General features: G+C 37.9%; 1 protein-coding gene and 1 pseudogene across 6 annotated transcripts in view; one reads left to right on the forward strand and one right to left on the reverse strand.

Moving 5' to 3' along the window:
- Positions 1 to 16512, forward strand: part of SENP7 (SUMO specific peptidase 7) — a 201395-nt gene that overhangs the window by 82244 nt on the left and 102639 nt on the right. For 3 of the 6 annotated variants that reach the window (XM_017504344.2, XM_017504347.2, XM_017504349.2), the window contains one exon: positions 8129 to 8326. The exons of 2 other annotated variants lie outside the window; for them this stretch is intronic. In XM_017504344.2, the coding sequence (XP_017359833.1) occupies positions 8129 to 8326 (198 nt within the window). Of the gene's footprint in view, positions 1 to 8128; positions 8327 to 16512 lie in introns of those variants that run through there. One more of the 6 variants, XM_017504350.2, reaches the window with a different exon arrangement.
- Positions 2183 to 3782, reverse strand: LOC108286494 (annotated as a pseudogene).

The raw sequence follows: 16512 nt of genomic DNA on the forward strand, positions 1-16512 counted from the left end.
GAATCCTTGTCTTGTGCCAGTTTTCAGAGGGAATGCTTTCAGGGTTTGTCATAAATAGCTTTTATTATTTTGAGATGTGTTCCGTCGATACCTAGTTTATTGAGAGTTTTTAGCATAAAGGGCTGTTGAGCTTTGTTGAAGGCCTTCTCTGCATCTATTGAGATAATCATGTGGTTTTTGTCTTTGTTTCTGTATTTGTGATGGATTACATTTATAGACTTAACATATGTTGAAGCAGCCTGGTTTGCTAGTATTTTGCTGAGGATTTTTGCATTAATATTTATTAGAGATACTGGCCTGTAGTATCTTACTACACCTTACTGTTAAAAAAAAAGTAACAAATTTTCTGCTGCCATAATTTATTTAGCCTGTTTCACTGGGACAAACTCATGTTCAGTGCCACTCAGTATAATTTGATTAAATGTCTAAGTATTCTCACCCAGCTTCTGAAACCTGACAAGGAACTTCAAAAAAGCATTAAATGACATTTATTGTTCCATAAACTTGAGACCCAAAAAGTAATGTTAAATAGACAAGCAAAATTTTTAAAACAAGAGATAAACTCACTTCTTTCCTCAGTGACTGGTACAGAAAACATGTGGTCACACAAAAACAAAGGGAAAAATCACAAAGGAAAGCTCTCTGCCTATAGGGTCTATAAGGAGTTACAGATATTTTCAAATTGAAGATGAAAATAGACCATGCTTCTTTGTAGCAAATAATTAACCCCCTTTACGAATAAAACATAAAATGTCAAAGGTTTAACCCACTGAAGTAGTTTGTCTTCTGGGAGAGATTTCAAACTCAAAAATTATTCATTTCCTATTTTTGCCTGAACAAAGATGAGGATCAAATAGTACATTCAAGTCAGGACACCTGGGTGTATGGACAGAGAGATGCTACAATTAAAATGTAATAGAAGTTTTAAAAAATTTCAGTCCTTTCTACCACAGGCCTCAAAAATGATTGCTGATAGATTTTGGGAAGGTTTTGGATGAAGGACATAAATATAGGAGGAAAGTGATGAAACAGTGGATTCCTTTTGAAAAGTATGCTAGCAGACAAGCATTTTGTTTTATGAAAGAGGCACTCTTTTTTTTTTTTTTTGAGACGGAGTTTCACTCATGTTACCCAGGCTGGAGTGCAATGGCGAGATCTCGGCTCACGGCAACCTCCGCCTCCTGGGTTCAGGCAATTCTCCTGCCTCAGCCTCCTGAGTAGCTGGGATTACAGGCACGCACCACCATGCCCAGCTAATTTTTTGTATTTTTAGTAGAGACGGGGTTTCACCATGTTGACCAGGATGGCCTCGATCTCTTGACATCGTGATCCACCCGCCTCGGCCTCCCAAAGTGCTGGGATTACAGGCTTGAGCCACCGCGCCCGGCGAGGCACTCCTTTTTATAGAGAAATAAGCTATTATGTGGTGTGTAAAAAACCCCTAAATAATCACCAGAATGTCTATCCATGATTGCACTAAAGCTCAATATTTGAGGAGAAGCTTAAGGGATTTGTATGGTACATTTTAGTGTTTTATTGATAACATCTGGTGTTTCCATGAAAAATTTCATCTTGTTCATAATGAAGATCCCTTAACACCTAGTTGGAAGCTGTCAACAATAATACTTTCTCTCCCTACTTGGGGCGCCTATTTCCAGGTCTGAGGTAGGGCTTTAAAAATGTTTAGCAGGATGCTGGGTGTGGGGGATTGGAGTGGGGTGGGGTGTAGTCAGAGATCAAGACAGGGAAGAAAATGAGAGAAAAAACACAAGTTTATTAAAAGGCAAGGAATCTCCAAAAATGAAAACCAGAAACTAAAATGCTAAAAATGGAAGCAGAAGCAAAAAAGTTTTTCAATAAATCTGTCACAAAGCCAAAACACAGAAGTCTTTGCACCTATTAGAATTTACACTGATCCTCTCACCAAGGCTCTCCTGTTAATGCAGTTTGCTGCAAGCCCGTCTTCCTTGCTTGGATCTTCTCCAATCTGGCCTGATCACGTCAAACCTACACCCTTAGACATGATTTCTTCCAAGAAGGTACCGAGCTTTTTAACTGACCACCAGTGGCTGCATCAGCCCAACACATCTCTCCACATACAGATTCACTGCTGGCTCCACAACAGTACTGTCCCCCCATCTCCTCTCCAGGTCAGCATAAAATTCAGACAATAAAACCCAAACTGGCACAGAAAGGTAAATGCCCACAGTGTAAAAAGACAACAAAGGCTACTTCTAGGAACTGTATTTACTGGCCTCTGCCAGAGAAGCAGGCAGCTATGCCTGGACTGTGACCTCCAGAGCTGGATGCATGCTCTGCCGATGTGCTCACTCTCACGAGGATGCTTGGCTATGGCAGTGACAGTGAGGAGATTCACCTCTCATACAGCGCATTAGAAAGGTCATCTTGTGTTTTCAGTATGAAACATTTCATATGGTAAAATCCAATCCTAAGACTTCTTGGATTCAGGCTTCACACACTTTTAAGTGTGACTATTTGGTACTGAATATAGTTCAGTTTATATAAGACATCACTTTAAAATTATGTGGATACCATCACTATTTTCAGCTTTTACTGTGGTTAATAAAAAACAACTCTTATCTTGAAAGTTCTGAACCATCTGATTACTAACGAGAATGTGAATACCAATTGGACCCTGTCTGTAAATCTGATTAATTTGGAGGAGAGGAATATTAAACACCAGCGCAAGTTTTCGAGCGACTTCTGAGGCAATCATTTCTTCCAAGTAGATTGCATGATAAACGTGGGGTGCCCCACTGCCATTCTTATTTGCACTGCCGTGGCTTGCTGCTGCCCTTGCAGCACCATGCTGCTTGGCTGCTCCTCGCAGACATAGGTGATTAAACGGGGCCTGACTGACCTTGACTTCAGTGAATTACAGAGCCGAATTTCATTGGCTGCACTACAAATTTGAGCTAAATCTTCCTTTATCAGTTTTAATAAGTCAGCACCTGAAAAACTGAGAATAGTCTTGTGTAAGAAGAGAATCTATTTTTGAGCAGTCATTACTGTGTTTCCTGGATCGTAGCTGAAGGCTGAATTTGTTCACCAGAGGCCTGTGAAGCTTCACTTCCCTGATGATTTGGGGAAGAAGAGTTGCTGTCCAGGACACGGCAAGTGCTCTGCTATGGAGAGGTGAAAGTGGGCGCTGGAGAAGGGATGTTATTCACATAAGCTGTGGGTGCATTGGGCCATGGAGAATACTATGAGGATTGTGGTATCATAGGATGGCTGATACTTTTCTTTTTCATGAGCTGTTTTGTTTTCCATCTTCTCTCGGTTAGTTTTTTGTTTCCTGTCTGCTCCTTTAGGCATAAAAACTTTGATTTGGCAGCTAGCTGAGTGTAGATGATCTGTGTATTCCCATTTTCATTCTGCTTAAAGGTGTCAACCTGATTCTTAAGGGCACTCCCTTTTCACCTCCGTGCTTCTGTGGAGTAAATTCTGTGCTGATGCAGTGCACCTGAATGAAGGCAGAGGTGTGTTTTGTTGGGTCCCTGAGAAATTCAACCTAATTTAGCTGGCTTGGATTTGTCCTTGTGTCAGTTATTCCCATAGACATTGGAATATCTAAATCAAGAAGTTTGTCTCTTGGCGATTCCACTTCCATCCTTCAAGTTGCTGATGCTCTGTGTAGGTAGACATCTGTCATGGAATACAACCCTTATTATGCTCTTTACTAATTTTCCACTGATTTCAGGCATGTTACCCATTTTCCTATTTTCCTGTATCCGAATTTCATAAGACTGACCTTGTTTCAATTAAGTAAGGTTTCATCATGCAATATGAATATCTTGCATTTTCTTAATGGCTTTTTAGTCATCTTATTGATGTATAATTTACATGCAACAAAATACATACATTTTAAGTGCAGATTTCTGTAAAGCTTTTTTTTTTTTTTTTTTTTTGAGGCAGAGTATCACTCTGTTGCCCAGGCTAGAGTGCAGTGGTGTGATCTCCAATCATTGCAACCTCCACCTCCTGGGCTCCAGCAGTTATCGTGCCTCAGCCTCCTGAGTAGCTGGGTCACATCAGCCTTGTTTGATGGGCAAGACAACCCTACAGAGTTCAGATCCAACAGTTCCAGTAGGGCTAAAGTCTCCTATGGGAGCAAGTCAAGCCTAGAGGGACGACCCTCACTGGTGCTGGTCAGCAGTCTGAGGGGTGGGGACCCCTGCTTTAAAGGTAACCACTCACCTAACTTTAAAAGTAATTACGTTCTAATTTTTCTTGGATAGTATTGTTACCTAAAAGTATATCCCTAAATACTAAATTTAGGTTTTAATTTGCCTGGTTTGAATGTTGTTCTTTACTCTTAAGTTTCTCTTCTGATATACAGAGAAATCTTGTGACACTTAAATGTTGTAGATGTTTAGAATTTTTTACCTTACTAATTTAGGGGAAAGAGATTACTGACTTCTATCGCAGGATATTTTTAGTCAGAAAAATTGTAATAAAGTCAAGCATGAAATAAGTATTTTCCCAGAGAAGCCAAACTGTCCTTCTCATTTAGAGCCTCACTATTAAAATAATCAGTAAAACCAATTATTTGTTATTTTCCAACATAAATTCTTATTTGGTCTGACTGAATAGAAAAATGGCTTTTTCCAATATCAAATAGTCTCACATTTGAAATTATTAAAATTACTATTGAGATAATAATTTCCCCAATAATTTAGCAAATAACTGAGTCATATAGTTTTTCCATTAGACTTAATTACATTTTATCCTTAAATATCCTTAAAATTTTGTATATATTTTTATTTGGTCATTTAGAATTTTAAATTGTATAGCTGTAAAACTTGTAAATAATAGTCTGATAGTCTTTAAACATTTTACCAAGTTTGCTGTCTCTTGGTCTCTTTTTATGCATGTGTATAGATGGGCATCACATGTATACATGTATACATAGACACATACATTTTTTGGGGAACTATTTGAAAGTAATTTGAAGGCATCATGGCATTTTATGTTCAAATACTTCCGCCTGCTTTTCCTAAGAACAGTGACATTATCTTACATAACAATTATACTGTCAAGAAAATTAATAATTTCATATCGTCATGTGCTATAAAGTCCACAATCAGAATATCCTGAATGTTCCCAAGGTGTTTTTATTTATTTATTTTTAAATTTATTTGGCAAAAACTGCAGTTATTTTTGCACCAACCTAATAGAATCAAATTCAGATTCACGCATTGTATTTAGCTATTATACCCCATTAGCCTGTTAATCTGGAAGGGTTCCCACCTGGTCTGCCCTTTCTCTTTTTACCGTGACGTTGAGTTTTGAGGAGTCCAGACCAGTTGTCTTGTAGAATGCCTCACAGTCTATATTTTTGTTATTTTTCTGGACTTGCCCTTATGATTGGTCCAGGTTATATTTTGGCAGGAAAACTTCATACCTGATGTCATGTGCCTTTTATTGCACACAGCAGGGGATACATAATTTCTGGTCGTTTCACTCTTAATAGTTCTGTGCTTGAGCACTTGCATAAGGTGGTGCCTGCCAGATCAGCTCACTGTAAAGACACCTTTTCCTCTTTGCAATTAGTAATCATCTGTGAACTCATCTGTTTGCATTGTGCTGACACTTAGGACTGGCACTGATTGGAAAAATAAAAAGAGATTTGTGGCATTATAAATGTGTTAATCTCACAGGGATTTCTTAACTCTAAGACAGCCTTACTGTGTTTCTTTAGTAAGCTTGTGTTCCCTCTCTCTGCAATGATTATTTGGAAACTTTTCTCAAACCTATGTTCCTTTACTTTTCCTGTCACTTTTAAGAGATGGTCTTGGTTCCTTCTCCTTCTTGCAAGAATGAAAGGAGTGCCTCTTGTATCATAAACCAGTGTAGTGTGAAGCAGTTAAGAGTGCTGACAAGAAAATTGAGAGTGTATGGTTCCGGATCCCATTTTCACTACTTGTTTTACTGTGTGCTTAGATGTTAATCAGTCTACCTTGGTCTCCTCAACTGCATGAAAAGAATAATTTGTGAGTCCCTCATGGAATGGTTGTGAGGATTAAATGAAATAAAGAATTGTAAAATGCTTAGCACAGTGCCTGGCATATAGTACATGTTCAATAAATATTAGCACTTATTTCTTAGGAAACTTACTGTGTTAATTATCCTGCCTTCTGTATCTTCAACCTTAAAGTGCTTCCCATAGCATTTAAACTTATACAAATTTTTCCTATCTTTAACTAACTAATCAACCAATAACTGACTAAAAACCCTTTCCTGCTTCTTAGGTGTATTTTCAGGTCTTGTCTTATTTTCTACTTTCACAACCGTATTTCTCAACTACTTTCATTTGCTATATTCCTTTGATCTTTCCCTTTACTCGTCCCACTGTATTCTGGTTTCTGCTCACATCATTCTACTAAACACTCTCTGATAAAGTCATTATTATCTCCATAAATTAATTTTTATGCCCCATAATTGCTGGTGCTTCCATTTGATTCTTCATAAAGATCAAAATGATCTTTTAAAAATGTAGCTCTGATCTCATTGTTTCCTAATTAAGACTAGTGAATTTCTATTCTTGTTGACAAAAAGTCTCAGATCCTTAATATAGTTTGCGAAGTCCTGCTTAACTGCCGGCTCTTAGACACATTTCCTCTTTATTCTAAGTACCTGAGTCAGGTAAGTGTTTTAATTTCTTTGAAGAAGCTTTACTCAAAGCATTTGCATTTTGTCCTGTTTTTTAGACCTTTCTCCATTTTTCACTTATTTCCTTTGGATAGTGCCTGTCCTTTGAGACTTCGGCTTCAAGGTCATAGTCTCAGAAAAACCTTCCATGACTTGGCTCAGAAGAAATGCAACATCTTTATTTCTTCTTCATAGCACATACCAGAATTCTAGTTAAATAATGAATTGGTTTATTCTTCTCTGTAATGCACACTCGGTAGAGGCAAAAACTCAACTATTTTGTTTGTGGCTGAAACTCCAGATTATACTAGCATAGTTGTTTTGTTGGAAGATGTTCAGTAAGTGCTTGAATTATTATTGATTCAGAGAGATGTCACTGATTTCTTCATTTTTTAAAATAATTTTTAAACTAATAGCTTAAACTTTTTTTTCAGTACAATATGTTTGGAGTTTTTGGTGTGTTCTGTGGAAGTACCCTGGGGACTTGTACCCTCCTTCCGCTAGATGGTCTGGGAATGTACACTCAAGTGGCTGCTGCAAACAAGTGATTTTTTTGAGAGTTCCCATTTTATCTTGAAAATATGTGGACATCTTGCTGTTCTTAGTATTCTTGTGTTTGTTAAGCAAACAAAAAGTGCCTAAAACTGTTTCATAGGTAGAAAAACAGACACTCTTTTGATTAAACATTTCTCAGCTCTTTCAGCCATCACTCACTTGACCTTAAGTGTACATGGTAGCCTGTTCACATGCTGCAAAAACTGTATTCCATAGATTTTGGAATTCCGGAACTGAACATAGTTATTCAAGTATTCAGCGTAAAGATGTACTGAATGAAAAGATGGGGAAAACATGCTGAGTAAAACTGTAGCTGGAATTGCTTACATTTATCAGTGTGTGGTTTTTTTTTTTTTTTTTTTTGAAATTGGTAGAGGTACAGTAAAGTAAATGTTATAAATTGACCTATTTTAGAAATAAGGTAAAATTAAATCTATATCTTAAGACTCTGTAGGCTTGGGAATGTAAATGATGCAAGTATTGCACCCTTAGTTTTAATAATGTTTTCTGAATCAACAAATGCTAAAACAAAAACACATTATTAGCACAAAAAGCAATTTCGTCTGTGATGAGATGTGCAGGTGAACACTCTCCTTCTACTAACATTGTTGCTAAATGTGAGTGGGTTGCCAGGAATCTAGCAGCTGTGCATGTGTAATGACAGCTGTAGTATGCTTGACAGAATTCTGAAGAAAATCCCAACTTAAGTGAAATAGACTTTACTTTTTAGGATATATTTGAGAATAGCTAGGCATTTTTTCTTTTTTCTTATGATATTTACTACTCTAGTTACTTGAAGAACTGAAATTTGGAATTTCTGGAGATATTGTTAGTTTGTGATGACTTCATGTATTCTACAGTGTGTAGTACCATATATACTAATTATTTATGTATATAACAGGCAACTCAAAGTTATGTTGACGAATGTCCTATGGACGGATTTAGGACGAAAATTCAGAAAGACCCTACCTAGAAACGATGCTAATTTATGTGATGCCAACAAGGTGCAATCAGACTCATTGCCTTCGACATCTGTTGACAGCCTAGAGACATGTCAAATATTAGAACCTCTTCACCAAAGGCTTAATTTATCTGAAAGGTATGTTGTTCAGTATTGATTTTGTTCAACTTACCACATTTGAAATAATATGAATCCCATACTCTTAATGATAACATTGTTGGAAATGATCTCAAAGAAGATTTGCATATATAGGCATACCATACTCTAAAGCAAATCTTAAAGCTGTCAATCTTAATTTATAAGGTTAGCTGATGGTTCTGCACTTCATTAAGCAGATTGACATACAATTATATTTAAAAGCAAGTATCATTATTACATTTATCTTAGTATAATTTGATTCATGTACACATCTTTTTAGAGATTATTTTATTAAAATCAAGATACATATATACTTGTGTATATGTATTATATGCATATAAATGTGTGTGTATATATTTGCACTAATATTTTCTTCATCTTTAACATCCTTTAAAAATGTTATCTAATCCAGATTCTAACCATTTTTGACTTTTGTGAGCTTGTATTTTAAATGAATTTTTCAAAAAGGAGATGATAACATATTGCCTCTAGGTTTTTAATAGTAAATATTCTGTCTAATTTTGTAAAGTAAGATCAGTTTTGTTTTGTGTTTTTTGAAGGAATTATATGTAGAGTTTGGGGCTGAAAACTAGGAATTAGCTCTAGGAATCTATAACATAATATCTTTTACATATTACCATTTACAGTTTCAGTTGTTAAATGAATGTTTTAGGGGAAGGTACTTTATTTTTAATTAGAATAACCTACAATTAGCTAGACAGTGCTTTGGTTATATGGTCTGTAATCTGAATGACAGTATGCAAGTTCTTTAAGCCAAGACCCAGATAAAAACTGTTAACTTTTAACACAGTTATTTTTATTTATTTATTTTATTGTACTTTAGATTCTGGGTTACATGTGCAGATCATGCAAGATTATTGCATAGGTACGTTCATGGCAAGGTGGTTTGCTGCCTCCATTCCCCCATCACGTATACCTGACATTTCTCCCCACGTTATCCCTCCCCACCCTCCCTCCCACTAGCCCTCCCATGGCCCCACCAGTGGACCCCAGTGTGTGATGCTTCTCTCTCTGTGTCCATGCGTTCTCATTCTTCAACCCCCATCTATGAGTAAGAACATGCAGTGTTTGATTTTCTGTTCTTGTGTCAGTTTGCTGAGAATTACGGTTTCCGGTTTCATCCATGTCCCTACAAAGGACACAAACTAATCATTTTTAATGGCTGCATAATATGCCATGGTGTATATGTGCCACATTTTCTTTGTCCAGTCTATCATTGATAGGCATTTGAGTTGGTTCCAGATCTTTGCTATTGTAGACAGTGCCGAGATGAACATGCAGGTGCATGTGTCTTTAGAATTGAATGATTTGTAGTCCTTTGGGTATATACCCAGTAATGGGATTGCTGGGTCAAATGGAATTTCTATTTCTAGTTCCTTGAGGAATCGCCACACTGTTTTCTACAATGGTTGACCTAATTTACACTCCCATCAACAGTGTCAAAGTGTTCTTATTTTTCCACATTCTCTCCAGCATCTGTTGTCTCCAGATTTTTAAATGATTGACATTCTAACTGGCATGAGATGGTATCTCAATGTGGTTTTAATTTGCTTTTCTTTAATAACCACTGATGATGAACATTTTTTCATATGTTCGTTGGCTTCATATATGTCTTCTTTTGAAAAGTGTCTGTTGATATCCTTTGCCCACTTTTGGATGGATGCGTTTGTTTTTTTCTTGTGAATCTGTTTTAGTTCTTTGTAGGTTCTGGATATTAACCCTTTGTCAGATGGGTAGATTGCAAAAATTTTTTCCCATTCTATTGGTTGCCAGTTCACTCTAATTGTTTCTTTTGCTGTACAGAAGCTCTGAAGTTTAATTAAATCCCATTTGTCTATTTTGGCTTTTTCTGCCCTTGCTTTTGGTGTTTTAGTCATGAAGGCCTTGCCTATGCCTATGTCCAGGATGGTTTTGCCTAGGTTTTCTTCTAGGGTTTTTATGGTGTTTGGTCTAATATTTAAGTCCTTAATCCATCTGGAGTTAATTTTAGTATAAGGTGTCAGGAAGGGGTCCAGTTTCTGCTTTCTGCATATTGCTAGCTAATTTTTCCAACACCATTTATTAAATGGGATCATTTCCCCATTACTTGTTTTTGTCAGGTTTGTCAAAGATCAGATGGTTGTAGATGTGTGGTGTTGCTCTGGAGGCCTCTGTTCAGTTCCTTTGGTCTATGTCTCTGTTTTGGTACCAGTACCATGATTTTTTGATTGCTGTTGCCTTCTAGTGTAGTTTGAAGTTCGACAGCGTGAGGCTGCCAGCTTTGTTCTTTTTGCTTAGGATTGTCTTGGCTATGCGGGCTCTTTTTGGGTTCCATATGAAGTTTAAAGTGTTTTTTTCCAGTTCTGTGAAGAAGGTCATTGGTAGTTTGATGGGGATAGCGTTAAATCTGTAAATTACTTTGGGCAATATGGCCATTTTTGTGATATTAATTCTTCCTAACCATGAGCATGGAATGTTTTTCCTTCTGTTTTTGTCCTCTCTTATTTCCTTGAGCAGTGGTTTGTAGTTCTCCTTGAAGAGGTCCTTTACCTCCTGTTTTAGTTGTATTTCTAGGTATTTTATTCTCTTTGTAACAATTGTGAATGGCAGTTCATTCTTGATTTGGCTCTCTTTTTGTCTGTTATTGGTGTATAGGAATGCTTGTGATTTCTACACATTGATTTTGTATCCTGAGACTTTGTTGAAGTTGCTTATCAGTTTAAGGAGAGTTTGGGCTGAAACTATGGGGTGTTATTGTTGTATAGGAATGCTTGTGATTTCTACACATTGATTTTGTATCCTGAGACTTTGTTGAAGTCTTAAGGAGAGTTTGGACTGAAGCTATGGGGTCTTCTAAATATACAGTCATGCCATCTGCAAATAGAGACAATTTGACCTCCTATTTTCCTAATTGAATACCCTTTATTTCTTTTTCTTGCCTGATTGCTCTGGCTAGAACTTCCAATACTATATTGAATAGGAGTGGTGAGAGAGGGCATCCTTGTCTAGTGCCAGATTTCAAAAGGAGTGCTTTCAGTTTTTGCCCATTCAGTATGATATTGGCAGTGGGTTAGTCATAAATAGCTTTTATTATTTTGTGATATGTTCCATCAATACCTAGTTTATTGAGAGATTTTAGCATAAAGGGCTGTTGAATTTTGTCAAAGACCTTCTCTGCATCTATTGAGATAATCATGTGGTTTTTGTCTTTGGTTCTGTTTATGTGGTGGATTATGTTTATAGACTTGAGTATGTTGAACCAGCCTTGCATCCCTGGAATGAAGCCTATCTGATTGTGATGGATAAGCTTTTTGATGTGCCATTGCAATTGGTTTGCCAGTATTTTGTTGAAGATGTTTGAATCGATGTTCATCATGGATATTGGCCAAGTGTTCTTTTTTTGTTGAGTCTCTGCCGGGTTTTGGTATCAGGATGATGTTGGTCTCATAAATTTAGTTGGGGATGATTTCCTCTTTTTGGATTGTTTGGAATTGTTTCAGAAGGAATGGTACCAGCTCCTCTTTGTATGTCTGGTAGAATTCAGCTATGAACCCATCTGGACCTGGGTTTATTTTGGTGGGTAGGCTACTAATTGTGGCCTCAACTTCAACCGTTGTTATTAGTCTAGTCAGGGTTTCGACTTCTTCCTGATTTAGGCTTGGGAGGGTACAGGTGTCCAGGTATTCATCCATTTCTTCCAGATTGACTGGTTTATGTACATAGAGTTGTTTGTAGTAATCTCTGATGGTAGTTTGTATTTCTGTGGTATCAGTGGTGATATCCCCCTTAATGTTTTTTATTACATCTATTTGATTCTTCTCTCTTTTCTTATTAATCTGGCTGGCGTTCTGTCTATTTGGTTGTTCTTTTCGAAGAACCAGCTCCTGGATTTATTGATTTTTTTGAAGGGTTTTCTGTGTCTCTGTCTCCTTCATTTCTGCTCTTAGTTATTTCTTGTCTTCTGCTAGCTTTTGAGTTTTTTTGACCTTGCTCCTCTAGCTCTTTCAATTTTGATGATTGGGTGTCGATTTTAGATCTTTCCTTGCTTCTCATGTGGACATTTATTGCTATATATTTTCCTCTAGACACTGCTTTAAATGTGTCCCAGAAATTCTGGTATGTTGTGTCTTTGTTCTCAGTGGTTTCGAAGAACATCTTTATATCTGCCTTCATTTCATTGTTTATCCAGTCAACATTTAGGTACCAGTTGTTTAGTTTCCATGAAGCTGTGCAGTTCTGAGTTAGTTTCTGAATTCTGAGCACTAACTTGATTGCACTGTGGTCTCAGAGATTGTTTGTTATGATTTCTGTTCTTTTGCATTTCCTGAGGAGAATTATGTGGTCAGTTTTAGAGTAGGTGTGATGTAGTGCTGAGAAGACTGTATATTCTGTGGCTTTGGGGTGGAGAGTTCTGTAAATGTCTATTAGGTTTGCTTGGTCCAGGTCTGAGTTCAAGTCCTGGATACCCTTGTTAATTTTCTGTCTCGTTGATCTGTCTAATATTGACAGTGGAGTGTTAAAAGTCTCCCACTATTGTGCTGGAGTCTAAGTCTCTTTGTAGGTCATTAACAACTTGCTTTATGTATCTGGATGCTTCTCTGTTGGGTGCATGTATATTTAGGATCATTAACTCTTCTTGTTGCATTGATCCTTTCACCATTATGTAATGTCCTTCTTTGTCTCTTTTGATTTTTGTTGGTTTAAAGTCTATTTTATCAGAGACCAGGATTGCAACTCCTGCTTTTTTTTGCTTTCCATTTGCTTGGTAAATCTTCTTCCATCCCTTTATTTTGAGCCTTTGTGTATCCTTGCATGTGAGGTGGGTTTCCTGGATACAGCACACTGATGGGTCTTGATTTTGTACCCAATTTGCCAGTCTTTGTCTTTTGATTGTGGCGTTTAGGCCATTTACATTTAGGGTTAATATCGTTATGTGTGAATTTGGTCCATTTGTTACTGGTTGGTTGTTTTGCCCGTTGGCTGATGCAGTTTTCTCTTTGCATCATTGGTCTTTACCATTTGGTATGCTTTTGGAGTGGCTGGTACTGGTTGTTCCTTTCCATGTTTGGTGCTTCTTTCAGGAGCTCTTGTAAGGCAGGTGTGGTGGCAATGAAATCTCTCTGTAATTACGTTCGTAAAGGATTTTATTTCTACTTCACTTATGAAGCTTAGCTTGACTGGATATGAGATTCTGGGTTTAAAGTTTTTTTCTTTAAGGATGCTGAGTATTGGCCCCCACTCTCTTCTGGCCTGTAGGATTTCTGCCGAGAGATCCGCTGTGAATCTGCTGGGCTTTCCTTTGTGGGTGACCTGGCCTTTCTCTCTGGCTGCCCTTACCATTTTTCCCTTCATTTCAACTCTGGTGAATCTGATGATTATGTGCCTCAGGGTTGCTCTTCTTAAGGAGTATCTCTATGGTGTTCCTTGTATTTCCTATATTTGAATGTTGACCTGCTTTGCTAGGTTGGGGGAATTCTCCTGGATAATAAATATCCTGAAGAGTGTTTTCCAGCTTGGGTTCATTCTCCCTGTCCTCTTCAGATAGACCTATCAAACGTAGATTAGGTCTTTTCACATAATCTCATATTTCTTGGAGGCTTTGTTCTTGTCTTTTCACTCATTTTTTTCTCTTTTCTTGCCTTCCCTTTTTATTTCATTGAGGTGGTCTTCAATCTCTGATATCTTTTCTTCTGCTAGATTGATTCGGCTATTGAAACTTGTGTGCGCTTCATGAAGTTCCTGTGCTGTGTTTTTCAGCTCCGTAAAGTGTTTTATGTTCTTCTCTAGGCTGGTTATTCTAATTAGCATTTTGTCTAATCCATTTTCAAGGTTCTTAGTTTCTTTGCATTGGGTTAGAACATGTTCTTTTAGCTCAGAGAAGTTTGTTATTACCCATCTTTTGAAGCCTGCTTCTGTCAGCTCGTCAAAATCATTTTCTGATCTGTTTTGTTGTCTTGCTGGTGAGTCGTTGTGATCTGTCTGGGTAGGAGAGGCATTCTGGACTTTGAATTTTTTGTCCTTTTTGTGCTGGTTTCTTCCCATCTTCGTGATCTTGTCTGTCTTTGATCTTTGAAGTTGGTGATTTCTCGTGGGGTCTCTGAGTGGCTTTTTTTTTTTTAAATGCAGGTGTCAATGTGCTGCTTGAGACAGTCTGTCTGTTGTCTGCCTGTGAAGGCACTGCTGGGCTGCCTTGGTCTCATCCAGGCTGCTGTTTATTCTTTGCTTGGTTTCTGCTTACCCTGGTGGCATTAGTCCCCCTTCCCATGACGGGCTTCTTTCCCTCTGTCCTGCCCGCTGCTTCTGTATGGAGCTCCATCTGATATGTTAACTGCGAAACTCTCCCGGTAGAGGGATTCTGGTTGCTTGATCTTGTGGGGGTGGGGCCTGTCTGGCCGTATCCCCATCCTCGCATTTAACTCTCCCTTCTATGGGATGGGCAGTTCCTTCTTGGAAGGTTTCTCGGTGTTAGACCAAGTCTCTGCCGTCGTCTGCACTGACAAGGCACTGGTCTGGCTGGGGCTGCTGGACTAAGCTGTTGCCCAGGTCTGCAACTCGGGGTGGTTCTAAGCCAGGTGGCGTTTTCCTGGGCTGTGTACTGCGTCCAAGTCTCAGAGCATAGCGCTGTATCTGATTTGGAGTACCAAGGAGGTGTTGCTCTCCCATCCTTTGTGCCAGATACACTTTCCAGGTGGGGCAGTGCCCTGCCTTGCCTCACCTTGCTCCCTTTGGGCTGCTTTTGCCGCCTTTTTTTGGGTTAATCCCGCTGTTCAACTAGTCCCTTTGAAACGAACACGGTACCTCGCTCAGAGATGTGGATCACTCTGGTTCTGTACCTCACTCAGTGGGAGCTGCACTCCGGAGAAGCTCCCTTTTGGCTATTTTGGTCTCTCCCCCCAACATGGGTATTTTAAAAATAAAAGTAGAACTCTTGTCAATACATCTGAACGTAATATTATACATTAATTTTTAAAGAAGATACTTCTTTAAGAAAGGCAAAATCATGAAAAGCTGAGTTTCATGAAGAAATTTCTTCCTAGCTCATACTTGATGTAAATTTGACTTTCTAAAACATTGTAAATCTTAGAGTCAGACAGGCTAGCATCAGTAATTTGTCAAGCAGCTTGCTCTCATTCTATATTCTAGCAGATTTCCTCCCCAGTACAGGTTAACTAATCTCTTACTGTGCTGACAGATGTAAATAAAGGAGCTGCTTAAAGGAATGACCCTTCTAATATCTTTGACTCTTTTGAAAGGACAAATGTCAACAAACTCATCTATCTTCTCATCCCATGTCTATCCTTTTTTCCAATCAGAACAGCGTGGTGGTCCATTCTCTCAGAATAATAGCTTTTACCACTAGAAATTTTTAGCACATAGACTATGTGTTCATGGAATTTAAATATAATGTGAAGAGTCCCAGTAAGATTCTAATTTGTTTTTTGCTGTGTTTTAAAATTTTTGTTGTTTTCTGTTCAGTTAGTGGGTGAACTACCAGCTAGTCCAGATCTCTTTCCTCAGTTCCAGGCATCCTAAACTCAGCTTGTTGGAAAGTGAGAACCTCATCTCTTCTCGAACTGGTGCCTGTGTTTGTGTTCCCTCCCCATCTGGGTGATTGACACTGCCATACAAATTAGAGCTTGGGAATTGTCTTTTGAAAAAAAAAAAAAAAAAGAGGAGTCACCTCTTTTTTCCTTATCCTTCTGTCTAGCCATTTAACATATATAGTTATTTTTATCCCCTAAATATGTCTTTTGAAGGATCTCTTCTCCATCTTTAGTGCCAGTGCCTCAGTTCAAGCCCTAATAACTTTGTACCTTTATCACTATGGTAGTAACTTGATTAGGTTTTCTTTATGTAGACTTTCTCTTCTTGTCTTATTCTTTATACTGCTGTCAAAATATTTATTCTACAAGGCAGATGTTACTTGTTACTTACTTGTTTAACATCTTTCTTTGGTTCCGCATAACCTTCCAGATAAAGTTCAAACTCCTTAGTTTGGCACAGGACATTTAATGATTTCTCCTTTGCTTATCTCTAGCTTTTTGTCTGTCCATTCCTCTGTATTCACAGGGTACTTCAGATTTAGGGGACTGCTGTCAGCTTACTGAATGCTTGTGCTGTTGTATACATCCTGTTTGTGTTCTTGTCTTGGAAGCTACCCTCCTTCTTTTTTTTTTTTTTTTTTT

The sequence above is a fragment of the Cebus imitator genome, unplaced genomic scaffold (genome assembly GCF_001604975.1).
Source record: "Cebus imitator isolate Cc_AM_T3 unplaced genomic scaffold, Cebus_imitator-1.0 Scaffold321, whole genome shotgun sequence".
Taxonomy (NCBI): domain Eukaryota; kingdom Metazoa; phylum Chordata; class Mammalia; order Primates; family Cebidae; genus Cebus; species Cebus imitator.